The sequence below is a fragment of the Phyllobates terribilis genome, unplaced genomic scaffold, assembly GCF_046119375.1.
Source record: "Phyllobates terribilis strain yellow unplaced genomic scaffold, ASM4611937v1 Scaffold_8__6_contigs__length_399053987, whole genome shotgun sequence".
Taxonomy (NCBI): Eukaryota; Metazoa; Chordata; class Amphibia; order Anura; family Dendrobatidae; genus Phyllobates; species Phyllobates terribilis.
The window spans coordinates 366,817,994-366,845,137 of NW_027362768.1; the positions used below are offsets into that span (position 1 = coordinate 366,817,994).

Below are 27,144 nucleotides of genomic sequence, written 5' to 3' on the forward strand. Positions count from 1 at the left end.
GTAATTTTTGTTTTTTTTATTAGCCTCTTATTATAAAGAAGGTGTATACTACACCTTGCGACTTCCCCCCTTTTCACACCGTGCGACCCCCCCCCCTTTTCACACCGTGCGACCTCCCCCCTTTTCACACCGTGCGACCCCCCCCCCCTTTTCACACCGTGCGACCTCTCCCCTTTTCCCACCGTGCGACCTCCCCCCTTTTCCCACCGTGCGACCTCCCCCCCTTTTCCCACCGTGCGACCTCCCCCCTTTTCCCACCGTGCGACCTCCCCCCTTTTCCCACCGTGCGACCTCCCCCCTTTTCCCCACCGTGCGACCTCCCCCCTTTTCCCCACCGTGCGTCCTCCCCCCTTTTCCCCACCGTGCGTCCTCCCCCCTTTTCCCCACCGTGCGACCTCCCCCCTTTTCCCCACCGTGCGTCCTCCCCCCTTTTCCCCACCGTGCGACCTCCCCCCTTTTCCCCACCGTGCGACCTCCCCCCTTTTCCCCACCGTGCGACCTCCCCCCTTTTCCCCACCGTGCGACCTCCCCCCTTTTCCCCACCGTGCGACCTCCCCCCTTTTCCCCACCGTGCGACCTCCCCCCTTTTCCCCACCGTGCGACCTCCCCCCTTTTCCCCACCGTGCGACCTCCCCCCTTTTCCCCACCGTGCGACCCCCCCCCCCTTTTCCCCACCGTGCGACCTCCCCCCCCCTTTTCCACACCGTGCGACCCCCCCCCCCCCCTTTTCCACACCGTGCGACCTCCCCCCCCCCTTTTCCACACCGTGCGACCTCCCCCCCCCCTTTTCCACACCGTGCGACCTCAGTTTTGTATGTTTCTTTTTCTTCGTAGCCTAAGCCAACGTGCATGGTTCCCCCGATGACCCACAGCGCCATGAGCAGCGACAGTGCTCAGGAGGAAGAGGAGAAGCGAGTGTGTCTGCCGGGCTTCACCGGTCTGGTCAATCTGGGAAACACCTGCTTCATGAACAGCGTCATCCAGTCCTTGTCGAACACCAGAGAGCTGAGGGATTATTTCCAAGGTTTGCGGCTTTATGTTGCATTCATGACTTCAGCAGAAGAGCGCAGTAGTGTAGGAGGATGCGTGATCTTTTCTTAGTGGGGTTTTTTTTTTTTTTTTGATCCTTTGTTACTCAATAGATCATTCGTTTGAATCTGAGATCAATTGCAACAATCCCTTGGGCACCGGAGGACGTCTTGCGGTCAGTTTTGCTGTCTTGTTAAGGGCTCTTTGGAAAGGGACTCATCACGCCTTCCAGCCATCAAAACTCAAGGTGAGCGAAACCTACAACGGCTACGTACAGGGGGTTACGTACAGGGGGCTTTGCATGTTCCTCTGCCTCTCGACTTACTGGCAGCATGGTTCAGAGGCACGGCCAAGCCGCTGCTCTGTTTTACCTCTTCTGGAGGGGCGCAGAGGGACTGAAGATGGGGGGGGGGGGGGTTCATCTTCACAGCAGTGCTCACAAGCAAAGAACTTGCAAGAGCACGTCTTCATTAGGAATCCTCTGATACCCGCAGAGGTAGACGGTAACAAAGGCAATGAGCTGTAAACTACAGAATTAAAAATCTTTCCGTTCTTGAGGACAACCAAAGATAACATCTGCAAGGAGTTTGTATGTTCTCCCCGTGTTTACGTGGGTTTCCTCCAGGTTCTCTGGTTTCCACCCACACTCCAAAGACATACTGATAGGAAATGTAGATTGTGAGCCCCAATGGGGACAGGGATAATAATGTGTGTGAAGCTCTGCTGAAAAAAAAAAAAAAAAAAAAAAGATTATTCGGACAAAAAGTATTTTTAATAATAGGTAACTTGCAAAAACTTTTCAGTTTTACTCATGTAACAAGATGAGACAATCCCTTTTAAAAGGGGTATTATTATATCGCTAGCACATGCCATTACTTTGATTGGCGGGACCTTTGGGACCCCCACTTCTCTGTAGGTCTTGCACTGTTTTCATTGAACGACTTCGCTCCTGGCCACATGTTGTGTGAAGACCTCCAACCAGTCCTGTTCGCTGACATGGGGCCCCCTCGCACAGTGGGGTCCGGGACTAAGAAAAACAGGGAAGGGAATGCGAGACTAAGCCACTGCTGTTCATTCACAGGATAGTTGGGGTCCCTGAGGTCGGACCCCCATCCATCTGATGGCTAGGCTACGCCACCGCTTTACAACATTGGAATAGTTATTTAATTTCTTCCAGTCTTGCACATAAGAGACTTCTGCGCTCTTGAAAATGCAATTTCTTGAAGGTGCAAATTTTTTAGGTACTAGTTGTTGTGAGGAATTTCCTTCCAGTACAACGTCCATGACAATTTACCAGCATTCATTGCTAAACATCTGCCCATAAAGTGCTGGGGTTTGCACCACATTTGCCTTAAAGGCTCATTCAGACATCCATGATGAACAATCAGTCCGCGGGTCTCCAGACCCAAACTTCATGGCCTGCGGCCAGTCCTTGCATCATGGACGTCTGTATTTGACTGAATGGGGTTTAGGTGCAATACCTTGGACGAGCAGTGCAGTATCTGGAATAAAAAAAAACAAAAAAAACCCAGAAACTTCTCATCTCTAACATGGAATCTCCCCTTTAATATTTCCCAGGCGATCGTCGCTAGCAAAGCGAGTCAGTTCACCGGCTACGCTCAGCACGATGCCCAGGAGTTCATGGCTTTCCTGCTGGACGGACTCCACGAAGATCTGAACCGGATTCAGAATAAGCCATACACGGAGACCGTGGATTCGGACGGACGGCCGGATGAGGTACAGGGATCCGTCCTGAGCTGCCCTTTATATACCTAAGCTGAAAGTGATCCAGATACTTCTCTACTTTTGCGTCAGTACTGGATCAGGAAGGATAATTACAAGTATAACATTAATAATTAATGTTGCAGACAATGGTCGGGGGATGTTTGCAAGAAAGAAGCCGATAGACACTAAATTGCTCTCCGCTCCCTCAGGCCAGAGAGGACATTAAAGGTCTATTTTATTTTTATTTTCGCCTTTTCTTACAGGAAGTTGCCGATGAAGCATGGCTGCGGCACAAGATGAGGAATGACTCCTTTGTGGTCGATTTATTCCAGGGCCAATACAAATCCAAGTTGGTTTGCCCAGTCTGTGCTAAGGTATAGATCTCCTATAGAGTCCACAGTGACATGTTTAGATGTTATGACATCGATTAACCCTTCCTGTCGAGCTGTAGGTGATGACTTGTACCGTGTTCACTTGTTTTAACTTTTTTCCCCCACAGGATAAAAAAAAATGTTTATTACACCCAGTTTTTTTACAATTCTATACGCCTTCATGCAGTTTTGCATCAAGCTGAAACCTTTAGGAAGCCCCGTCCTAAATGTGACCGACCAAACAGCACAAGGGAGGTTGATAACACGAAGAAAAGCTCCTGTACTTTTTTTCAGTAATGCTTTTCCCCAACACTCATTCTCTTCCTGGGGTCACTGAAAGCTGTTATTGGGAGAGAAGTCGGTTATTAGTAAATGGGGTGATAAGTAAAAGCTCTTGTATCCCCTTCTAGAGGCATGACTGTAAGAGGGGTGATGACATGGAGAAAAGTTCCTGCACGGGTAAAAGAAAGCCGTAACACACACGGATTAGTAAAAGTGGTGATAAACTGAAGAAAAGTCCTAAAATTCTCTGTACCTGAGATCACTCGAGGTTCTAGAGGGATAGAGATGACATTTACAGGCTGTGATTACCAAGAAGGGTGATAACATGAGGAAATGTTCCTGTTTTATACCTGAATTTGTAATGGAATTAATGATTTTTGGGTGAGATGACTACCATAAGAAGCGGTAATTAGTAAGATGGGTGATAACATAAGGGAAAGTTCCTGATTCATCCTCCCTAGAATCACTGCAGTCTGTATAGTCTGTGACTATTGAGAGGGGCGATAACTAGAAGAAAAGTTCCTGCAGCAGAAGAGATGAGCGTGACACATCCGGGGTCCTTCTTGACAATGTCACACACAAAGCCAGGAAATAATACTTTCCATGTAACTCCCTGAACCTTGCAGTTGGAATATGTATAGAATTTGTGTCATTTACCTCTTAATAAATATATGTATAATTTTTTTCTTACACTTATGTTCTAGTAATATAATAGCTGGTGATCTGTTATTTTTGTGATGCGTTCCGGCGCCCATTGTACGCGGATGGGATCTGACCTCTTGTGCTTTCTTCCCACACATAATATTGTACTAGACGATATCTGTACTAAAATATTGATTTTAGGTTGAGGTTATTCCGCCTTTCACGGCTCATTTCTTGTATCTACATGCAGAGCCAGGATCTTTATATTTCTTGGGTGTATTGTTATGTCTCCCTGTGTCTTATGTTATGCGCCAACCTAAACCTTCTCCATCCGGAAAGGCCAAAACCCACCAGGGCTTCAGTTATCAGACACAATATCCATGATACCGTCACATAGACCAGGACCAGACGGCCGGCATGTGGGGGGTCATGTCTGACCACTATAAGGCCATCACTGATGTCGTAGCATTGGGGTCTGGGACCCCATAATGTACTTTATAACCACCACCTTTTGTAACCCTTACATGACCAGTCGATCTTCATTTTTACCCCCTTTTTATTTTTTTTTTGTCTTCTTCTTCCAAGACCTATAACTTTTTTTTTCTCCTGTTGTCAATAATATAATGCCTTTTTTCTGATTTTTTTTTTTATTTTTTTTATATACACCATTCACTTTACCATATAATGTGCTGAAAGATGGAAAAAAAATATCCTCTATTTCTGCCATAGTTTTGCAGGTTTTGTTTTAAAGGGGTATTCCCAACTCCAAGATCCTATCCCAATAGGAAGTAGGTCTATTTATAATAATAATTTTAGCAAATACCGCCATTTTATAAATGTAGTATAGTTCTTCTGATTAGCTATGTTACTTACCCCATGTGCAGGGCATTGCAGTAGCTTAGGTATCCATGGTTACGACCACTGATATATACATAGTAATAGTTTTTAAGGTTGAAGGAAGATTTAAGTCCATCTAGTTCAACCCATAGCCTAACATGTTGACATTTGTTTCTGGTTGTAACCATGGATACCTAAGCTACTGCAATGCCCTGCACATGGAGTAACCGACATAGCTTATCAGAAGAACTATACTACATTTCTAATTAAAGGTATTTGCTATTATTATTATTATTATTATTATTACACTTGATACATATTAAGATGGGAATACCCCTTTAATGCCATGGCCCCTTCACGTCGTTGTCCAGTATCTTTATGTTCCCCTTCTTACCTTGCCGGTCATTTTACATTTATTAATTGAGTTGCTTGTTTTTCCCCTGGATTCTCCGAGGCTCCTTATAATCTTCTCATTTCCTTCTCGCAGGTTTCGATTACGTTTGATCCGTTCCTGTATTTACCGGTCCCTTTGCCGCAGAAGCAGAAGGTCCTGACTGTGTTTTACTTCGCAAAGGAGCCGCATAAGAAACCCATAAAGGTGAGGCAGACCCGCGCCGTCAGTGGCGGTGTGTCATGGTGGGGCAGGCGGTAATGGCAATGCCTCTCTCCTGCGTGTAGTTATATGTATTATCAGGACTTTGCTCCAGGAAACATGTACTGTAAATATACAATTATTATATATATATCTACTTATAGAACTATTTCTCCCTTCTAGTTCTTGGTCAGTATCGGGAAGGAAAACTCCAGTGCGGCCGATGTCCTCGAGTCCATTTCTCAGAGCGTTCGAGTGAAAACCGAAAATCTTCGGCTAGCGGAGGTATCCATGACTTATATTAAATCACTGGTTTCTCTTTTTATTTATCAGCAATCGTTCAATGTGATGTGCAGAATACTAGTCCATATAGCGCCGGGGACAGACTCTGCCGCCGCCTTTTAGTCTGAGCTCATTAGTGATCAGGCAGAGATCTCCTGAATTGCTCTGCCTGATCATGGAGAGAACTGTGCAGCCATACTGGTATATAGCTGCACAGTCCCCTCTCTCCCTGTGTGATCTGGGCAGGGAGGACATCAGCGTCCAGCCTCCTGTCAATATGACGATTCTGATTCCATTTTGGGCATTTAAAAATTTCTTTACGTTCTTCTCCTAGGTGGTGAAAAATCGCCTGAACCGCACGTTTAACCCCTCGTGTTCGGTGGATTCGGTCTCTCCTACCGACCAGCTGTTTTGCTTTGAAGTTTTGTCTCCTGAACTCGCTAAGGAGCATGTTGTCGTATTACAAGTCCAGCAGGTAATCTGCCATTCTTCAGCTTTTTTAAAGGGGCTTCTCCACTACTTTGTCATTATTAATGAGCCCAGGGTGGTCCAGCTGCCTGCTCCTGGTGTGGTCAGGGGGCCGCTGCGCCCAGTGTTTGCTGCTCTTCCTGTAGGTATATATCCTCTTTTGATGACCCCTGGGTTTATCAATAAAATGACTTAAAGTAGTGCAAAACTTTCTTTTTTCTTATCTAAATAGCAGATGATGTTCTCCTTTTCTGCATTTTACAAAAGTCACAATGTGTGAATGAAGGTGATCCTCTTCATTGTTAAGCCGTCGAAAGCCCCTGAGATCACAGATTGTATGCTAGAGAGCTTTAATATGCCATAAATGATGAGTAGGGTCTCACCCTGGGACCCCGGCCGTGCACGTGCATCCTCGGTGCCACCTCGCACATTCATGACCTGGAGATACAAACTCGAGATGTTGAAACCACCAAGTATTTAATTTCGGCTTTTTCCATGTCTCCTATTGAGAATGTGGAAAATATCCGTCTTTGTGTAAGTTTGCACGTCTCCATAAATGATTGTTCTCGCTCTTTCCGCACAGCGTCCCCAAGTACCAAGCATCCCCGTTACCAAATGCTCCGCCTGTCAGAAGAAGCAGCTTTCCGAGGAGGAGAAGTTGAAGCGGTGCACCAGGTGCTATCGCGCCGGATATTGCAACCAGTGAGTATTTGTCTAAAGTGCACCGGTCGTGTGCGGTGTAGGCTGCCATTTAATATGGGAGATTTATAGGGGGTGTAAAGTGATTGTCAGTCATCGATCCTCAAAATGAAGGGGTCTCGGTGCTGACTGGGCAGTGTATTACACATCCCGTGTCTCACGCGTTTCTCTTACATTCTAGTATCGGATACATCCTAGTTTGTGTTTATTTTCTACTAAATTATTTCTTCTGCTCCTTAGGGTTTGCCAGAAAACACACTGGCCTGAACACAAAGTATCCTGCCGGCCTGAAAATATCGGGTATCCCTTCTTAATTAGCGTCCCAGAGTCACGCTTGACGTACTCGCGCCTCGCACAGTTGTTGGAAGGTTATGCAAGGTAAGTGATACACCAAGTGTTACCCATCATAATCCTGTATAGATGGGTTACTGTCTACGGTGGCCTTAGAGGAGATTTTTTTTTTTTTTTTATTTCCCCATAGGGAATGAATGAAGCAGTGGTCTGGCATGTGTACTGCTGCTCCATCTGCCTATCAGTGGCGGTCCCAACGGTCAGACCCCCACCAATCACCAAGTTATGGATAGGGCAGAACTTGTTTTAGCCTGACAACCCCTTTTAAGCTGATGGCTTTACTGCAGAAATCAGACTATAATGTGCCTGAGCATTAAAGGGGTTGTCCATAACTGTGATATAGATGACCGATCCTAAATATAGGTAATTAAAATCAGATTGTGGGGGTGCTGGGTGGCCCCACTGATCAGCTGTTTTTCCCCATCTTAGACTTTCACTCTTCAATGTATGGGAAGTCAGCAAATAACTTTTATTGCTTATTTCAGCCTAAAGTAATAATTTTTATTTATGATGTGAGTTTTCTTTAGGTGAATGACTTTTGGTGATTGTATAATGTTTATTTCTTCCTCCAGGTATTCGGTAAATGTTTTCCAGCCTCCCTTCTTACCCGGAAGGACTTCCCCGGAGCAGCCCCTACAACCATTAAGTCCAGAGAAGCCAGACATGCCGCCTCAGCCCGGCTGCACATCGGCAGAAGAAGCTTTTGAGGATGTCAGAGACTCTCATCCTGCACAGCCGGGGCCCCTCGGACCTCCTCCGTGTCCTTCACTACAGCCGGAGACGGGAGACTCTAAAGCGCAGGGAAAGACCTCCGCGGACCGGCATTCATCAGTCGGCACGGACTCTGGTTTCTCGGAGCAATCATTTGATTCCTTAAGAGAGTCAGATTCTGGGGGCGAGAAAGAGACGTCTTATGAAAAATCAGTGAAACCCGAAGGTATTAGTGATGCAGTGGGGGATCACAACTATGAAAAGTGTCTCCAGAAATCCCACCGTGCGGTTTTTCCATGGTGAGCTCTTGTCTAAATCCAGAATTTTTTCTCTTTTTATCGTAGCTGCCGTCGCCGGTTACCAACAGTCGGTGGAGTCCTCAAGTTCCCACGCTGCCCTATTTTATATCAACCTCATTGATTCCTCCGGTAGAGAAGTGAAGCTGGAAGATAAAGGTTTGTTTTATGCTCCTGGGAGATAGTTAGAACGCCTCCCCCCTCCCAAAAAAAAAAAGTTATGTTGAGCGCACACGGCCATTGCTCCATGTAGCCCGGCTCTGATAATCAGCCGATCCTCCGATCACAAAATTACAACCTCCTAAATGCAACTATCAAGCACGATCTTGCATTTAAAAGGTTTCCAACATGGCTGCCATAATTTCTGGGGGCTATTGGCCCCCTTTGCGAGGGGATTACGGTGTGCCGATGGATCGCTATGGGAGCTGGGGTCCTACAGAAGACCCCAATGTCTGCAATATTATATGTTCTGCTTGTGGCTGGACTTCTTAGATTGTCAATTTCACAATACACTGCAAATTTACAGTATAATATAATATGTATATTATGTTATTATAATAAAAATATAATAAAGAGATCGGAGGATCAAGTCCTCTAAGGGGGACTAGTTAAAAATGTAACATAAGATTAATAAATATTTTTTAAAGAGACAATATATCATCCCTAAATGTTAGGAGCAAAATGTTAACAGAAGAAAAATGAATATACTTTGCATTGCTGTGATCATATTAACCTGAACCAAGAAGATCTAAAAATATTCCAAAAGATAAATGCAGTAATAAATAATGAAGAAAAAAAAAATCACAATTCCCAAATTTGCCTTTTGTGTTTGGCACATTATGCCCACCCCCCACAAAAAAAAGTCAAAACATCATATGTACAATATGAAAAACTAAAAACTATACACGTTTGGCATCACCATATTTGTACTGATCTGGAAAGTCATGCCCGCACTCTGATCAAAGTAAAAAAACAAAGCCCAAGAAACAATTTTGTTTTTTACTATAATAAATGGGGTCATCAAAAACTACAACTCGCCCCGCAAAAAAAAACAAGCTATGTGGATGGATCAGTACGTTACGACTCTTGAAAGAAGAGAGGGGGGAAAAAAAAAAAGCAAATGCACACAAAATAAAAAATCGGCCAGTCGTTAAGCGGTTAATAGCGTTCTTCTGGTTGCCGTTGGGGGGGAATAATGCAAAAAATGCAGTAGAAACGATGCGTGGACCCCCGACTATCTGGTGTAAGGTCAGTATGGTTTCATCCTCGCGTCTTTACCCCTTTTTTGCACTCCGCAGGGGACTCGGTGCTGGACCTGTCTGACGACTGCTCGCTTGCTCTGGTCTGGAAGAATAATGAGCGGATGAAGGAGTTCGTGTTGGTCGAATCCAAAGAGCTGGAGTGCGAAGAGGATCCGGGGTCTGCGAGCGAAGCTGCGAGGGTCGGCCTCTTCACCCTGGAGCAATGTCTCAATCTCTTCACCAAGCCTGAGGTCCTGGCACCTGAAGAAGCATGGTGAGGGCAATGCAAACATCTGGGGCAATGGCCACCATCCTGTGCCTGTCCTGCTCCTTACAACACTACAACTCCCACCATGCTGAAAGTTGTAGTGCTGAAGCAGCCGGACAGCCACACGTTGGAGACCCCTAATCTGTGAGTCATCACTCGGGGGGGTCCTGCGATGAATCCTTTTACATCATTGATGTTACGATCACTCGGCAGCTTTCTCTTTCACTCCCTGCAGGTACTGCCCCAAGTGTAACCAGCACCGAGAGGCGTCCAAGCAGCTGATGCTATGGAGGCTGCCGAACATCCTGATCATCCAGCTGAAACGTTTCTCCTTCCGCACATTTATCTGGAGAGACAAAATAAATGACCTGGTGGACTTCCCCGTCAGGTAACGTCCTCCTTCCACCAGCGAAGGAGACGGTTGTGGTGATAAAATTTGGAAATTTCCCACACAAAAAAATGTTTGCATGTGGTGCAATATAGATCAGGGATCATCAACCTCCGCCTCTCCAGCTGCTGTGAAACTACAATTCCCAACATGCGCTGATAGCCTGTGGCAGTGCTGAGAGTTGTAGTTTCACAGCAGCTGATGTGCCGAAGGTTGTCATAAACATTAGAGTTAAAAGTAAAAACCCTGTGCAAAACTCTAACATTGCGTCGTCGGTGGGTTTTTTCCCTCCATAGGGGTCTAGATCTCACCACGTTCTGCATCGGTCAGAAGGAGGACCACCAGAGGCCGATTTACGACCTGTATGCAGTGATAAACCATTATGGGGGCATGATCGGAGGCCACTACACGGCGTACGCCAGGCTTCCCAATGAGAAGAACAGTCAGCGGAGTGACGTGGGTGAGTGTCGGTTCCGGCATCTTGTCGTGTTCTTTTTTGGGGTCTTCATTCAGGTCATCGTTCTGACGTCCTTCCTTTTATGCTTAGGCTGGAGACTGTTTGATGACAGCACTGTGACAACAGTGGACGAGAGCCAAGTGGTGACCAGATACGCGTACGTGCTCTTCTACCGACGGCGTAACTCTCCTGTGGAGAGACCGGTGCGGGGACATCCGGCCGATCACAGGCCTGAAACCGGAGCATCTGCGGAAGGGGCTGCTAGTCAGGTGAGAGCTGCGAACTGCGCATACACTATACCTGTGAGGGCTACTAATGGCGGCTAGTCATTGTAAGGACGACTAGTGCTTTGCTACCATTACTGGGAGACTTTATCAGATCTGTGTGGCCAGTCCAGGGGGTCAGCGTACATTCGCTTCCTTCAGCGGCGCTAGAAGACGTGTTCTGACTGATGCCATATAGACAGATGGCGCATCCGTCCCCCGTATTACGTTGGCAACGTACGATTTCCTTTGCCTGCTGTCTTATGATCTGAGATTTATGGATACGTTTTACTTCTGCACCGTGTTTTTATTGCTGCAAACGCAACGTAATTGTGGCCTTACTACATAATGTCTCATGAGCCATGGATAAAATGGATCTAGGCTGAGAGGGGGTGCAAAATTGGGACCCCCAGCAAGCAACATACGTACTGAAATGTGTAAATGCGCCCCCCCTGCCAATAAAGCGAATGACGCCAAAATAGACCAATCCACGTCGTATTACAACTCTCCATCTGCGACAGGTTATCTTAATTTTTGGGGTGTTTTTTTTTCCAACCATCACTCAGGTGCAATGCTTTACGTATGGTGCAAGCTGCCAATGTGCCGGGTCAAACGTTATAATACCGCACGCGTGCGCTGTATGTGAGGCAGACGGACATGTCTGCTGCTGCTGAAAATGGGTCAATGGCTGTAGTGAGTGAGCGATTTTATAACAGCGCCTGCTCAGGAAATACTGAATTTATTCTAGTAGCTTTAGCTTTCGTCCTCGGCATCGTACGTCTGGGGGGGGGACGTAAAATGTAAAATGATATGAATGACCGATCCCTAGGACAGGACGCCAGCATCAGATCATTGGGGTCTTACAGCCGGCAACAGTCCCCATCTGATATTGATGTCCTGTCCTAAGGATCAGTGGACGACCCCTTCAATGATTGTTCGTCAGGGACAATATTCCTCCTCTTCCGAACTTCACCTGTTCCCTCTACAATCTGCTTCTGCCGCCGCGCACTCTATGGGACGTTTTCAGCCTCTGGATGTGGAAGCCCCATCTTGTAAAGTGATAGGGTATCCGTGGGGTCTGACGTACATCCCTTCCCTTCTAACTTTTCCCAGGTGGCCCGGGTGACCACCATGCAGGGAAAAATTATAGGCGCAGGCAATGCTGCAGCCCCTGCATTGTCAGAATCCCAACGATATAATGCCCTTTCCCTATCACTTTTAAAGGGGTGCTCAACTACATTTACTGGCGGACCACAAAAAAAATAAAATAAAATTCCCCATCTGTATCTCTTCCACTACATATAAGCTCATGATGGTCTGAACATAAAGGAAAAAAAAAAAAAAAACGCATACCTACTGGACTACAGGTGACCACTGCAGCCAGTCAGCTGCCACTTATAGCGAAGAGACGGTATATTCTGGCTGCAGCGGTCACCTGATGTTGACCTTGGGGTCTGGAAGGTAAGTATGTGGCTTTTCTTTGTGGCCCCCCTGTAGTTATCCATCGTGGCAGGACTTGGCGCAGCCGTGTAATTGCATTGGCGTCATTGATTGCATGGCTTCCTTTTAGGGGGAAGGTATGGCCGCCCACAGTCGGACTCTTGGAGTCTTATATGCTCTCAGGGCTTATATATATATTTATACTGTTGACCCATATACAGCTGATCTGTTGTGCAGCTCGCTCACTTGCGGTGTCTGCTGCCTGCTCTGTGCGGCTCGCTCGCTGTGTCTGTGCTGCCGGCTATGTTGTGCCGCCTGCTCGGTGTGTCTGTGCCGCCCACTCGCTCACTGTCTGTGCTGCCCGCTATGTTGTGCCGCCCGCTCGGTGTGTCTGTGCCGTCCGCTCTGTTGTGCCGCCCTCTCGCTCGCTGTGTCTCTGCTGCCCACTATGTTGTGCCGCCCGCTCACTCGCGGTGTCTGTGCTGCCCGGTCTCTGTGGCCCGCCCGCTCGCTTGCTGTGTCTCTGTGGCCCGCCCGCTCGCTTGCTGTGTCTCTGTGGCCCGCCCGCTCGCTTGCTGTGTCTCTGTGGCCCGCCCGCTCGCTTGCTGTGTCTCTGTGGCCCGCCCGCTCGCTTGCTGTGTCTCTGTGGCCCGCCCGCTCGCTTGCTGTGTCTGTGTGGCCCGCCCGCTCGCTTGCTGTGTCTGTGTTGCCCGCTCGCTGTGTCTGTGTGGCCCGCTCGCTCGCTGTGTCTGTGTGGCCTGCTCGCTCGCTCGCTGTGTCTGTGTGGCCCGCTCGCTCGCTGTGTCTGTGTGGCCCGCTCGCTCGCTGTGTCTGTGTGGCCCGCTCGCTCGCTGTGTCTGTGTGGCCCGCTCGCTCGCTGTGTCTGTGTGGCCCGCCCGCTCGCTGTGTCTGTGTGGCCCGCCCGCTCGCTGTGTCTGTGTGGCCCGCCCGCTCGCTGTGTCTGTGTGGCCCGCTCGCTCGCTGTGTCTGTGTGGCCCGCTCGCTCGCTGTGTCTGTGTGGCCCGCTCGCTCGCTGTGTCTGTGTGGCCCGCTCGCTCGCTGTGTCTGTGTGGCCCCCGCTCGCTCGCTGTGTCTGTGTGGCCCCCGCTCGCTCGCTGTGTCTGTGTGGCCCCCGCTCGCTCGCTGTGTCTGTGTGGCCCCCGCTCGCTCGCTGTGTCTGTGTGGCCCCCGCTCGCTCGCTGTGTCTGTGTGGCCCCCGCTCGCTCGCTGTGTCTGTGTGGCCCCCGCTCGCTCGCTGTGTCTGTGTGGCCCCCGCTCGCTCGCTGTGTCTGGGCCGGCCCCCCGCTCGCTCGCTGTGTCTGGGCCGGCCCCCCGCTCGCTCGCCCACTCGCTGTGTAGATAGTGTCTCTAGACGCTTTGTGTTCCTATATGTCGTCCCCCCAGCTCTGACACGGGTTTCCGCACACCGCAGGCTTCTCTGATCTGGCAGGCACTGGAGGCCGAAGAGGAGGAACTCCACCATGATGCGGACTTACGGCGACGCCACCACCATCACCACCACCGCCGGGCGACCCCCACCACTCACGAGCCTGCCCACCTCCAGCTCTCGGAGTACCCTGACGAAGCCCGCATCCGTTACCTTGTCCTCGGCACCGTGGCAGCCATTGTTGCCTTCTTCCTGAATATTTTCTATCCCTTTATGTCCCAGGGAAGATAGAACTGTCCGACACCACGTCCGCTGTTGTCTATGGGGGGGCGACGGCCGGACCCCGAATGTTACTGGTTATGTGCAATCATTCAAAGTTCAATCCATTCACACGAATGTAGTGAAAACAAAGACTAAGATGGCACCACGGGGGAAATATGGGAAAATACGCACCCCAGCCAGGAGAAATAGTAAGGATAGATAATGCATTGGAATAATATTCTCATGTGTCCGCCAGGATAACATGAGCTTTTAGAAACAAAACGCCTGCTGGTAAAATATCTCCGTCCTCCGTTTATGGAAATTCTTCACCTATTTTTATTTTTATAATTTCTCCCCTGTATTTGCCGGTGTGTCCACTAGGTGACGCTAAGATGTGGTATTAGTATAAGGCGGATTCCTGCCAGGGTGAGTTATGTTGGGTGGGCACGTCGCAGGATGAGACCCCCAAAATTAGCCTCATTAACCCTGTAGATATTACTAGGCATGCTGAAAGTGTGACCAAGCAATCGCCGGTTCCCGGAGCGTGCTACGATGGGGGATGTAGTGATTCTGGGCCCGCGGCCATATTTATCGCTATATTGAGACTTCCGGGGGCCGAATTGGGACCATGCCCCTATGGGCCGCCAGGTTTTGCCGGGAGCAGATTATGTTCTTTGCTTCCTGGGATTCACGAAGGAAGATTTTAAGGACTTAAAAGGGATTTTCCTCAACATCATAAATGGGTAAAATTGCAAAGCGCTTGTTAAAACAGGCAATTTTGCAAGTTACTCGTTGTCAAAAATCCTCTCCGTTCTCCGAAAACGGAAGGATTTTTAGTTGTATAGTTTACAGCTCGTTACCGGCCACCGCTTCAGTCTCTCAGCAGCGGACGGTTTCCTAGGCTATGAGCGCAACACTTTCAAGCTCTTTGCTTGCAAGTATTGCCTTGAAGATGGAGTTTGTGCTGCACTCCTGCATCATGGTAGAGGGCCACCGTTTGGACCATGCCGCTAGTCCGAGCTGTCAATCATGCAGGAAGCCTGGGCGCCGGGGAGCGGGCGCGCTCATGAATAATGATCTTGAGTCTACCCCTTTAAAGGATACCTGGGCACTTTAAGAGCACATAATAGGTAATTGCACTGAGGTTCCTTAAAGGGGCGGTCTGATATTGGAAATGGCGCCGACATGTCTGGTATTAGATCTGCTGTTTTCCAGTGAATGTTGCCAATCTGCAATACCAGATGCTGCCCGTGGACAAGAGAGGCGCTGTTTATAATTTAATTTAGCTGTTTTTTTTTTTTAAAGACATCCGTCCTGTGTTCTGCTGAAAACGCAAAGATCGGGCACTTTACAAGTGATCCTTGCTTCCATCGACCTCATCGGGGTCGTACGACTTTTAGCCAGTGCGTTTCGGGGGCATTAAGTCGTATTTAAGCCGCGGGAAAATTTGACATTCCTCCGCCGTCCCTCCACCACTCACAAAGGATTTTTCTTTGCAATATACCCGAAGAAATTGAATAAATCCTAATCCCATAAGCTTCGGATTAAAGTTTTTGCGTGGTGTGAAAAATCCATTCTCAGATGGGCAGTTAAATCGTTAACAGAGGGGCCCCCCCCCCACCGCGCGTTCAGCATCGTCCTCTAGTAGCCAGAGGAGACGGCGGCTGCAAAGAGCGTCTCTCTGGATTACAGAACTGTGCAATGCTTCATTCCCCCTGTGGTGGCGCTGTAGGGAAACTAAGCGGACTGGAGGTGCGACCCTGCGATCGGCTTCTAACAAACAGCGAATCGTCTCGCTGTATATCTGAGCATTTAATAAGTAATTTTCCTTTAAGTGAAAATTTTCTCAGAGTGCGGTTTACAGAAATAAGCCGGGCTTTGATCTTATTCCCCCCTCCCCTCCTAAATACTTGGATTTGACGTCCGATAATCCACTAAAATCCCAAATAAATGCGCTAAGCAATTCGTGACCGTCGGGGTGAAGAATGCGGCGAGATCTGGAGACGACGGCCGGAGACTCGCGGTGTCTTTACCAGAAGAGCTAATGGATTTCCACCCCCATCGGGGGACTTTGTGATAGTCGGGGGTCTTCTGTCCAGGAGTGAAGGGCGGCTACCAAGAGCGTCTCCCTCCCTGGAGGACCTGACGTGTCCACGTTACACAGAACACCCTTTGATTTCAGTGTGAATGGTGTAATACTTCTTTTCCCCAATGGTGGCGCTGCAGGGAAATTAAACGCTTGATATTGATACCAGGTTACTGCCGATCATGGCTGATTTTTCTGGGGACGAAGTAGACTAAAGTTGGGGACCCTCCTTATAAAAGGGTATTGTCTAATGTGTATGCCATTACTTCACTGGGTAGGTGATCGGTGCTTGGTCCGACCGCTTATTGCCTCTCGGCAGTCCCATGTAAATTGAATAAAATGAGAGCGCACCACTGCTCCATTCAAAAGGAAGACTCAACTCTCCTGTCCTTGCGGTCGGACCACCACCAATCTAGCAGCTATCATCTCCCCTGTGGATTGGTCCTTGCGGAATATCCCTTTAAGTAGTAGAATTACTCCCATCGTTTAACAGGACTGATCCAGAACTAGAGCAGTAGTCCGCAACTACAACTCCCAGGGTCATCATGTTATGATGGAGGGGGTCCGATCTCTGCGATCTCCACCTATCCTGGGAAAGAGGAACTACAGCATTGGTTGAGTGAGTTTTACTGCACAGCACCACCTCCTGGCTGTGCAGGGAACTGCAGCTTGGCTCCATTCAAAGTGAACAGGACCTGTGGGAGCTGTAATGGCGGCCATATTGGTTGGCACCCAGCGTTCCCAGTAAGACGCAGAAGTGAATACACTCTGGTCTTCAGACGGTTAAGAGATTTAGGTAGTGCGTACGGACCCGGCACGGTCACTACATGGCATTTGCAATAATCTTATTAATCCTCGCAGGGCATTAGGATTGGTGCAATACTCAGATGTGTATTTTTGTACTTCATTTCAGACTGACGTCTGCGCAGCCGTAACTTTAATATGACGTGTATTTATACTCGAGATTTTTTACGAGCTCTGCTTAATCCTGCGATCAGATGGTGACGAGGAGCTTGGTTTGCAATGTTTTCATTATGAATGCAGAAGAATGCGAGGTCGATGTTGTGGGCGCTGTCAATCAAATAAAAAATATATTTAAAAATAAATCTATCATTTCTACCTGTGTAATCAATAAATAATTCTGAGCTATTTAAAATGTAGATTTCTTTATTATTTTTTTTTCTTTTAATTTTTATCTGTGATTGTAACTTTTTCACTTCCTTATATTAAATGTTCTTTGTGTCGTCTTTGTTTAATTTTAGATACTTTTATTTTTTTAAAGGGGATTTTATTTTTGTCTATCAAACTTAAAGGTGGGAGGCTAGGTTACAGGCCACCTCTGCAGTCTATCAGCGGTGGCTGGTCCTAGGCAAGGAGCGCAGCGCTTACAACTTCTTTGCTATAGAGCTGGAACTTGTACAACTCTCTGAGACTTTTATATAAGATTCCTCCCAAAAAAAAAAGTGTTATCTTGAAATGAAACAACTATATCAGAAAGTTGTAAAACTTTTTTTTTTTTTTTCATTTTCACGTAAAACTGTAAGAATTCCTTTAGTTTTGGGGAATGTGAGCGGACTATTGTCCCGATCATGGATGGTCTAGCTGGCCTGGAGAGGACCTGTATACATCTGTTCAGAGACAGACGACCCCCTGTAGCTTCACTTCCCAGTAGGAGCGTATCTGTGGCGTGCCCAAGTGCATATACTGTACATACTCCATGTTTTCTTTCCTCTTTGGACGCTCACTCAGCAGCTGTGTCGTTACACTGTGCCATTCTATGAGCTAATCCTGTACCTAAAATACCTCCTCACGCTCATTGGAATGACTGGTGATCGTATGTGTCCAATGAACGTCAGCTGAACGCACCCATTTTGCAGGACTGGCCGACTATCTTGTGACATTGTCCAACTTCCCTTCTCTCCCCCACTGTCAAGAGTAAGGAGGAATGAATGATTGGGCATGTCGCATTTCAATATGCCTGACCTTTTTCTTCTTTCAACAGATAAGCCATTGCAACAGCAGATTATTCTTTAATTATGGAGAACACATGCACGTTTGGCAGAACCAAGCCTGCATGTATAGGGGGGATCAGAAGGACCCTCTGACTACTATCTAACAAACGAGTTGAGCAAAAAGATGCACAAGACGTTGGTCCAGCACATCGGTAGTCCATGGCCACCAGACCAGAGCCCTGTGAACCTCCTCCTGCCGCCGCTGGCAGAATCCTCGGTGCTGCTTCTGATTATTGCAGGACTCTGGTCTGGTCCATGGACTTGCCAACATGGCCTGACGTCCTGCGCATCTTTTTACTTGTCTTGTTTGCAATGGGTTCTCCGCCTCCGAATGCTCCTATTCTTTGCCAGCAAACAGAGATGTTGGAAAAAAAAAGTTTTATAACATTTATTAGAGAGTTGTAGAACTTTTAATTTATGATGATAAAATCCTAGAGCGGTGCGGAAGTGTTCCTGAACTTTACTAAACTTTTGTAAAAAGTTTTAAAAAAAAGTTTAGAAGTAGTGGTCAAGTTTGTGAAACCTGCATAATCCCTAAAAAGGAGTAGACGTGTTCTTCCCAGAGTGGCTTACGTCAGACACTGATGTCTATGAAGTCCGTCAGCGTTGTCGGAGGGGGGAGCAGCGCTCGGCTGAACTCTTCTGCTCCTTCATTTTTGCACCCAAACCCTCTGATTTTATAAACTTTTGTAAAAGTTGCAGGACACTCCAAAACTGATAGTGTAATGCCGACCAGGGGGCAGAGCGTGACACACAAAGTACTTCCTGGGTAGTTGGTGAGTACTTGTGTCATGCAGCGCCACCCTCAGGCCACTGTACGCCTCTGCATTGCCATAAACCGGTCTGTTTTTAACCTCCTTGTTCTTATTTTTTTTTTTCCATAGGGGGTCAGCCAAATGGCATACGGGCCAAACCTAAACGCGGAGGACAACGCGCAGGTGGCAGCCGCGGCCGTTTCCGACCTCTTCCCCCGCCCGTCGGAGCCTGCCCCGTCGTACAGTAACATGGAAGACGTTGACTAAAGGAAGTTTTAAACGACAAAGGAAGAAGATTCTCCTCTTCGCTGATTGTACATAGCTGTTGAATATTTTTATTGTTTGGGGGGGGGGGGGTTTCTTTGGGTGGGGGGTGATTGAGGCGTTGCTGTGGTTTCTTTTTTGGCGTCCATGTAAGTATTTCCCATGTCAGATTATTCTCTTGAGTTCTTGGAACCTTCAGTGTCAGAAGCTCGAGTTGGTCCTGTGCCGCTACGTGGGGGACGTGCACCCAGGAGCCCCTTTTTGTTACCTTTCCTCCTTCTCCCTGAGGTTTGTTGGCCTTTTTTTTGGCATGGGGGGGGGGGTGGGCGTTCCGCTTGCAATATGTACAGCTTCCTGCAATGGTTGTGTGATTTAGGAGTAACCTCCCTGACCGCAGCATTCGCCTCCGTCGCGTGGATCCCATCCTCCGCTCTCTGTGGTGTCGCTGCATTTTACTTTATTCATTTGTATCATATTATTAAATGAGAAAATCCACCCGTTATGTCTGATTTTTTTTTTTTTTTTTGTGAAAAGTCCGTCACGTCTTTGATACCGATGTCTGCTCCTTTTCAGGCGGCCTGGATGCTGTCTGTCATATATCGGTCACCTGGGAAAATACGTCCACAGCAAACTGATAATTGCCTCTTGGCTTTGTGACATTTCCGTAGAAATGCGATCAGTTCTAAATCTCTCCCTTAACGTTCACGCGATTTTGTGGGTAAGGAGCAGAATTGGAAGTTTCCCCTGTTTTAGAGGGATTGTCCATATTTAGAAAAAACATGGCCGCATTCCTTAACCCCTTCACGACCTTGGGATTTTTTGTTTTTTCCCCTCCTCTTCTTCCCAGGGCCATAACATTTTTTTTTTTAATTATTTTTCTGTCAATCTGGCTTGTTTTTTGCGGGACGAGTTGTACTTTTGAACGACACCATTGATTTTACCATATCGTGTACTGGAAAATGGTAAAAGAAATTCCAAGTGCAAAAAAAAAAGTGAAATTCCACTATTGTTTTTTTTTTTTTACTTACCATGTTCACTAAATGCTAAAACTGACCGGCCATTATTATTCTCCAGGTCATTATAAGTTCACAGATACCAAACAAGTGTCTGTCGCCATTTTTCTGGGGCTGGGTGAGGGTTTATTTTTTGCGCGCTGATTTTTATTTTTTTTTTATATGATTTTTGGGGTAGATACGACTTTTTGATGTACCTATAGGTCACGAAGGGGTTGAAACAGCGCCAGACCCTCTCCACAGGTTTTGTGGGGTATTGCAACTTAGACTCATTTACATCATTGGAGCTGAGCTGCAATACCAGACACAACCTGAGGACAGGGGTGGCGCTAGTGGTCGGTCGGAATATGTGGCTAAAGATGACAGAATGGCTCCTCTTATCCTCTATGGGGGATGTGATTGTATAATCCCGTCTATTCCTGTAGAATCTGATTTGTAAATGGCTTTTGTGTTTCTGCGGTCTCGTAACGAGAAACACGACTGTCGAATAAATGGGAAAATCTGCCCGGCAGCAAGAAAAGGAAGATTAGCCTCTTATCTGCGCTCGGCCTCAGATGGGATCCGGTCGTGTTATCTGCGGATATTTTCATTCTTCTGGGCACTTACATATTCTGTCGGAGTCTGTGCACACTCGTGCATTTTATATCTTTTACGGCTTTCTTTTTCCCGGTCTGCTATTAGGAGATGAATGCACTTTCAGACAAAGGTAAGTTGTAAAGGAACAGCCATGTTTTTTCTGTTCTTGAAAAGAACAGTTTTTTCTAGTCCTGGAAGAAGCTTCGGGTCTATACTGCATTGGACATCAGCTGAAAAGGACAGCTGTGTGATAACTAGCTCCGCCCCCTCATTGCTCCTCCCATTGGCCTTTCCAGTTGGATTCCAGCCATAGGCCAGAATTTCACTCAACTTTCTGCTATTTAAGCAATTTGTATCTTTTTTTTTTATTATTATTATTATTATTATTATTAGTTATGCCCCCCAACAAGCCACTCGGCCTGTCATGAGGATGTTCTGGATACAGGATGGAGATTTCTTAAGTAAGGAAAAATGGAAGTCTTGCACTTCATGTAGTGTAAATCATCACGCTCCTTTTGTAATGCCCTAATCCTGCTACTGTATATTAGGAAGAGAGGCCTAGATTGAGGCCCATCCTCTAATTACCTTCAGTAGCCTAGCTTCACAGGCAGGAGCCTTAACACTATTGTAAAACCATCTTTCCATAGAATTTGGCTCAGATCTTACAGTACATGGTATCAGGCTGTAGCTCTCTCCGCTTTCCTCTTCTCTGTGTTGCAGTTAAAACGGTGGAATGAAAAGGATGCACATAGCAGATGAGGGGGAAAGCATCCAAGGTATCCAGGAGGGCAGATCATAAAGGCTGTGTAGATAGGGAGGAAAGCACAAGGCAACCTGCAGAGAAGGTGATCACAGGCTGATCTGCCTGAGCATTAACAGCAGACCCTGTAGGGGGAGGAAGGGAAAGTCACAGCAGGGTGAGTGGAGCTGAACAGGAATGAAACTGCTGATCCACGAGAGCTAGTGAGGAACGCAGCATCCCAGGCACACACATATATACAGCATGTATTACTGGAAAGGACATGTCCTCATGGGAAAAATCTGAAACTAGGAGCAGGTTAAAAACGCCCATATGCACTGCAGACACGAGAGATTTCCAAAATTCTATGGTCTCTACTGCTCATGGTATGAAAAGGTCTACACGTCTGGGATCAGCGGTCGCTCCAATCCTGGCTGTTGTAGCAGGTTGGCAGCTGCTGATAAAGATGCCGGCACGGCTGCAGCTCAGGGCGGCAGAAATTGCTCCAGAACTTGGTCTACGCTCACACCAAGGGATTAATCCGTGTAAGCGACGCTACTCTGAGCATGATGACCGCTCGGCACTGCACAGGTTGCCGCTTTTGCTCCCCAAAAAGTGTGGAAATAAAATGCTGCCGCCCCATTCTGACATGAAGGAGTCAATATCCCCCTACACAGATATTTGGAGCAAGTGAATTTTGGTGTCCAATCCACAGTAAGAAGCTTAGACTTTATTTATACGGCTCATACTTCACGCTGGAGACGAGCCAAATACCAGCAAGGGGAGAGCGTTCGAAGTTCCCAACATCCCTGGACGGACGAGACCGAACAGTCGCGTAAATATTATCCTCCGAATACTATGAAAGAAATATCCGTCCATTCCAAATATACACGGAACATCGGGGATCTGGGAACAGCAAATATTACCTTCTCTCAATCATAATAGTCCTTGTTTTAAAGAACGCTTCCCCTTTAAAAATGGAGTCAACTCAAAAGAAGATTGGAAAAACATGGCGGCTTTCTTCCAACAACTGTAATAAATTGGGTGTTTTTATTGCAGCTTTTCTCCTTTCACTTTATTGCATCTGAGGGTGGGAGTTTGGGGGGTGGGCACAGGATACTTTCCTTGCCCTTGGCTGCATAGGTTGTAGTACAGCAATAAAAACCATGCCCGTCTTGTAGTAATCTGATGTAACTAACCTGGAAGTGCATTGGGGAGTGTCCATACATTCAGTGCTTTGACACGCCCCCAGTGCACTACCAGGCTAATCTGCATGTGGTGTCAACGCTCGGCTTCTCAGCGCTGCCACGTCAGATCACTACAAGTCCGATATCATTTTTGTTGTTTCACTACGACCCATCCAGCCGGACCACTTGTTTCTGTAGCTTTTCACAGGGAAAGAACAATTTTTTTTGACCCTCAAAACTATTTTGCAAAAATATAGAATATTTACTCAATAAACATTTAAAACCAATTCTCATTCCTTTCTGGACCCAACATTAAAAGATGCTTCCTCCTCTTGCCCCTGCTTATATCTCTCATATCATGGCCTTGTAGACCAGCTTAGGTGATAACCAGTACAGCTCCACTCCACTACAGTGCCACCTGCCATACCCAGCTCTGCTATCTTATGATATCCTGTATCATCCTCCAGAGCTGCACTCACTATTCTGCTGGTGCGTTCACTGTTTACACACATGACGTTGCTCTTCCTGTATTATTCTCCAGAGCTGCACTATCCTCAGTGTCAGTGTGGAGCCCCCAGTATGAATGCAGTGTCCCCAGTGTCAGTACAGCGGCCTCCGTGCAGGGCAGTATCCCCAGTATCAGTGCGGAGCCCCCCGGTGTCAGTGCAGTATCCTCAGTGTGGAGCCCCCAGTGTCAGTGGTCCTCCAGTGTCAGTGCAGTGCCCCCAACGTCAGTATCCCTAGTGTCAGTGCAGTGTCCCCAGTGTCAGTATCTCCAGTGTCAGTGCAGTGTCCCCAGTGTCAGTGCAGTACCCCAGTGTTAGTATCTCCAGTGTCAGTGCAGTCCCCCAGTGTCAGTATCTCCGGTGTCAGTGCAGTCCCCCAGTGTCAGTATCCCCCAGTGTCAGTATCTCCAGTGTCAGTGCAGTCCCCCAGTGTCAGTATCCCCAGTGTCAGTGCAGTGCCCCAGTGTCGGTGCAGTCCCCCAGTGTCAGTATCCCCAGTGTCAGTGCAGTCCCCCAGTGTCAGTGCAGTGCCCCAGTGTCAGTGCAGTCCCCCAGTGTCGGTGCAGTCCCCCAGTGTCAGTGCAGTGTCTCCAGTGTCAGTATCCCCCAGAGTCAGTATCCCCAGTGTCAGTGCAGTATCCCCAGTGTCAGTGCAGTGCCCCAGTGTCAGTGCAGTCCCCCAGTGTCAGTATCCCCCAGTGTCAGTATCTCCAGTGTCAGTGCAGTCCCCCAGTGTCAGTGCAGTCCCCCAGTGTCAGTATCCCCCAGTGTCAGTATCCCCAGTGTCAGTGCAGTGCCCCAGTGTCAGTGCAGTCCCCCAGTGTCAGTGCAGTGCCCCAGTGTCAGTGCAGTCCCCCAGTGTCAGTGCAGTGTCTCCAGTGTCAGTATCCCCCAGTGTCGGCTCAGCAGGTGCATGTGTTGATGCTTCTCCAGCCGCCGCTGAGGCTGCAGCCAATCCCAGGCGTTGTGGGCGGGGCGTCGCCTCCTGTATTTCTTCTCTGTCTGCGGAGCCGGCGCTCAGTCCGCTGTGAGCCGCCGTGTGATGGAGATCCCTCGCACACTCTGCCGCTCTTCCCACCCGTGACTCCGCTCTCCCGGGCAGCTGGCCGCTTGCTGACACTTCATTCACACGTTCCGAATCTTCATCAATGCGGTTCTTCCGACTCACCTTCAAGTGCTTTGTGGATTGTTTCTGAACCCCCTCCCCCGCTCCCCGAGGTTCTCTCTGTCTTTTTTTTTTTTTTTTTTTTTTAATCATAATTTTCTTTTTTTTTGCAAAAAAAAAAGACTGAATATATTTTTTATTTACTGAGGAAAAAAAAAAAAGAAAAAAAAACAAAAACTAAAAATCGAGACGAGACCTCCGCTGACAATGAGAAGTGGAACGACGAAAGAGAAGAGCGCAGGTACGTGACGTCAGCACCCCCTCCCCCTGCCAATGTCATAGAGGGGGCTCCCGGGAGACCCCCGGCCTGGCCAGCCGCCGGTCACCTCCCCAGTCCACCCTGCACAGAGAAGACCCCATAATCTATAGTGCTCCCCTAGGTGCAATGGAGAGGGGGTCTGATATAGTAACGTGGCGGCGCTCCCTTCACTGCATCCGTCCATTCATCATGTGTCCTCTATAGTTCCTCCTGTCAGGGGTGAACTCTGCTTCCGTCCTCCATCCGTCCACCATCCGTCCACCCTGCGTACATTATAGCGGTGGTGCTATAAAAGCGTGCGTCAGATGGCGCTATAAAAGCGCGCGTCAGCGCAGACCCCCCACCACGCTCCATTGAGGACCCCATATGCCTTACACCTTCCTCCTTATTGTGGAGGGAGTTGTAGCGGTGACAGCGGCACAGCCTTCCCGGCCGGCGGTGGTCTCTGGCTGTCATGGTACGTGCCGCACAATAGAGCTCCCATCCCCCGCCGCTCTGCACCATCTTTGAATGGCTCCGTACGACATCCATATAACGGAGCCGTGCGGATGGAGGGAAACACCGGTCATATAAACAGTGTAAATGCACGGATGTTGTAGAGCTGAGTCTGTCGCATGGCACAATGTATTTTATATCTGAGTTGTCACATGAAGCCCCCATCTGCCATTTCTAATGCCTTCTGATGCTTAGGAGTCCAGGGACCACTATAGACACATCCCTGAATGCAGGATAAACTATTTAGGTCTCAATGCAGACAATGCTGCCCCCAAATAACAATAGTAGCTCTGCTCCATCTGTACACTGGAAGGGTTTGCTTACAGGTACAGACGTAGCAGAGCGGAAGCTGTGAATGGACTGTGTGCGGTTGTAACGGTGATGATTAGAACGTCTGTCGGTAGCAATGTATGACGACATGATGATGTGTGACAAACTCTCCTCTGCTACATCTGACATGCTCAGTGTTATTACATCTAACAAATTCGGCTCTACTACATCTGACATCCTCATTGTTACTACATCCGATAAACTCTGCTACATCTGACATCCTCATTGTTACTACATCCGACAAAATCTCCTCTGCTACATCTGACATGCTCATTGTTACTACATCCGACAAACTCTCCTCTGCTACATCTGACATGCTCATTGTTACTACATCCGATAAACTCTGCTCTGCTACATCTGACATCTTCATTGTTACTACATCCGATAAACTCTGCTCTGCTACATCTGACATGCTCAGTGTTATTACATCTAACAAATTCGGCTCTACTACATCTGACATCCTCATTGTTACTACATCTGACAAACTCTGCTCTGCTACATCTGACATCCTCATTGTTACTACATCCAACAAGCTCTGCTCAGTCACAGTAGAGTTTCTTTCCCAGTGGCATTTCCAGTTTGCTGCCTGGGGGGGCTTGTTGTGTTGTCACCCCCTTCCCCGGGTCCCCTGCTTCCTGGCACATGCCCTCCAGTTATTCTTGCCCCATATGTCTATAATCTGTAAGGTTTCGGGAGCGTTTAATGACGTTCGTACAATATCTCTGTGCTCTGCCCCTTCCTCCTTTGAGTGTCAGCTCTTCGGGCCAGGACTGCTGGGACTAGTGGCGGGGGGCAGTGCCAATGCTTTCAGCATGACAGCAGCGGGCACAAGGCACCAGCAAAACATTTGTAACTCTGCCAACATCAGATATTCATTGATTTCCATGAAAGGAAATGAGAAGAAGGCAAATCCCAAAGAGAAAGGGCTGCCCCCCCCCCCCAGAGCCAGGAAGACTAGCACAGGGCACTGGTGAGGGGGGACGTGGAGCTCGGACCAGGCCGTGACGCCAGGCTTAATGCACAGACTGATGGGAAAGAGTTAATCCCAGCTGAAGCGCCTGTGATATGAGGGTGATCCACGTGTGCAGACATGAAGTCGATATGTCTGATCCTGGAAAAGCTGGGTGACCGCAAATATGGCGGCTGCCGCCGCAGGTGAGGGAGAGGGGGGGGGCTCCTGACTGGGACCAAAGCCTAAATGGCAGCAATACAAGTTTACAGGTATATATTGTCCGCTGACTAGTGGGTCACGGGGCGCAGGGGGGGGGGGGTGTCCCAGTCCCTGGTGGGCAGTGGTTTAGTGTCCCAGTTCCTGGTGGGGTGTGTCCCAGTCCCTGGTGGGCAGGGGGTGGGGGGGGTGTCCCAGTCCCTGGTGGGCAGTGGTTTGGTGTTACCAAAACATCCCAACTTTTAGAAATAAAAGGAGCACATACAGTGAGCCAATATAGTAAGATGCCCCCAAAGTGCCCACCACATTCTGTTATGTCCCCCTACAGTGTAAACACACTCAACTCTGCTCCTCCTCCTCTTCACCACCTCTTTGTCACATGGCCTGAGACGATCAAGTGACCCAGTGGTCCTGGCGGGACATTTACATAGACTGAACAGTGAGGGATCAGTTGGCTCTGGCTCCACCATTCTACTCAGCCGTGTCTGTGACCTTGGTGCATATTCAAGACAGTCCTGCTGGATCTGGATGGGTGGGAAGTTTGGTGTGTAGGTGTCTGGTTTCTCCTCTTCCCTGGTTGGGTAGGGGTCTAGTTTCTC

General features: G+C 48.1%; 2 protein-coding genes across 5 annotated transcripts in view; both read left to right on the forward strand.

The window, feature by feature from the left end:
• The window catches only part of USP19 (ubiquitin specific peptidase 19), a 35,629-nt gene extending 16,437 nt beyond the window's left edge, over nt 1-19,192 (forward strand). For 2 of the 3 annotated variants that reach the window (XM_073644861.1, XM_073644862.1), the window contains exons 11-26: nt 835-1,024; nt 1,143-1,276; nt 2,608-2,766; nt 3,018-3,128; nt 5,374-5,484; nt 5,662-5,763; nt 6,095-6,235; nt 6,812-6,930; nt 7,168-7,305; nt 7,851-8,215; nt 8,334-8,444; nt 9,584-9,800; nt 10,030-10,182; nt 10,479-10,642; nt 10,730-10,908; nt 13,775-17,332. In XM_073644861.1, coding sequence (XP_073500962.1) covers nt 835-1,024; nt 1,143-1,276; nt 2,608-2,766; nt 3,018-3,128; nt 5,374-5,484; nt 5,662-5,763; nt 6,095-6,235; nt 6,812-6,930; nt 7,168-7,305; nt 7,851-8,215; nt 8,334-8,444; nt 9,584-9,800; nt 10,030-10,182; nt 10,479-10,642; nt 10,730-10,908; nt 13,775-14,020 — 2,640 coding nt within the window. In that variant the 3' untranslated portion in view covers nt 14,021-17,332. Of the gene's footprint in view, nt 1-834; nt 1,025-1,142; nt 1,277-2,607; nt 2,767-3,017; nt 3,129-5,373; nt 5,485-5,661; nt 5,764-6,094; nt 6,236-6,811; nt 6,931-7,167; nt 7,306-7,850; nt 8,216-8,333; nt 8,445-9,583; nt 9,801-10,029; nt 10,183-10,478; nt 10,643-10,729; nt 10,909-13,774; nt 17,333-18,972 lie in introns of those variants that run through there. The other variant, XM_073644863.1, reaches the window with a different exon arrangement.
• Nucleotides 19,193-24,132: 4,940 nt separating this feature from the next.
• The window catches only part of LOC141157495 (sodium- and chloride-dependent creatine transporter 1-like), a 53,499-nt gene continuing 50,487 nt past the window's right edge, over nt 24,133-27,144 (forward strand). For both annotated transcript variants that reach the window (XM_073644864.1, XM_073644865.1), the window contains exon 1: nt 24,133-24,534. In XM_073644864.1, coding sequence (XP_073500965.1) covers nt 24,501-24,534 — 34 coding nt within the window. In that variant the 5' untranslated portion in view covers nt 24,133-24,500. The remainder of the gene's footprint in view (nt 24,535-27,144) is intronic.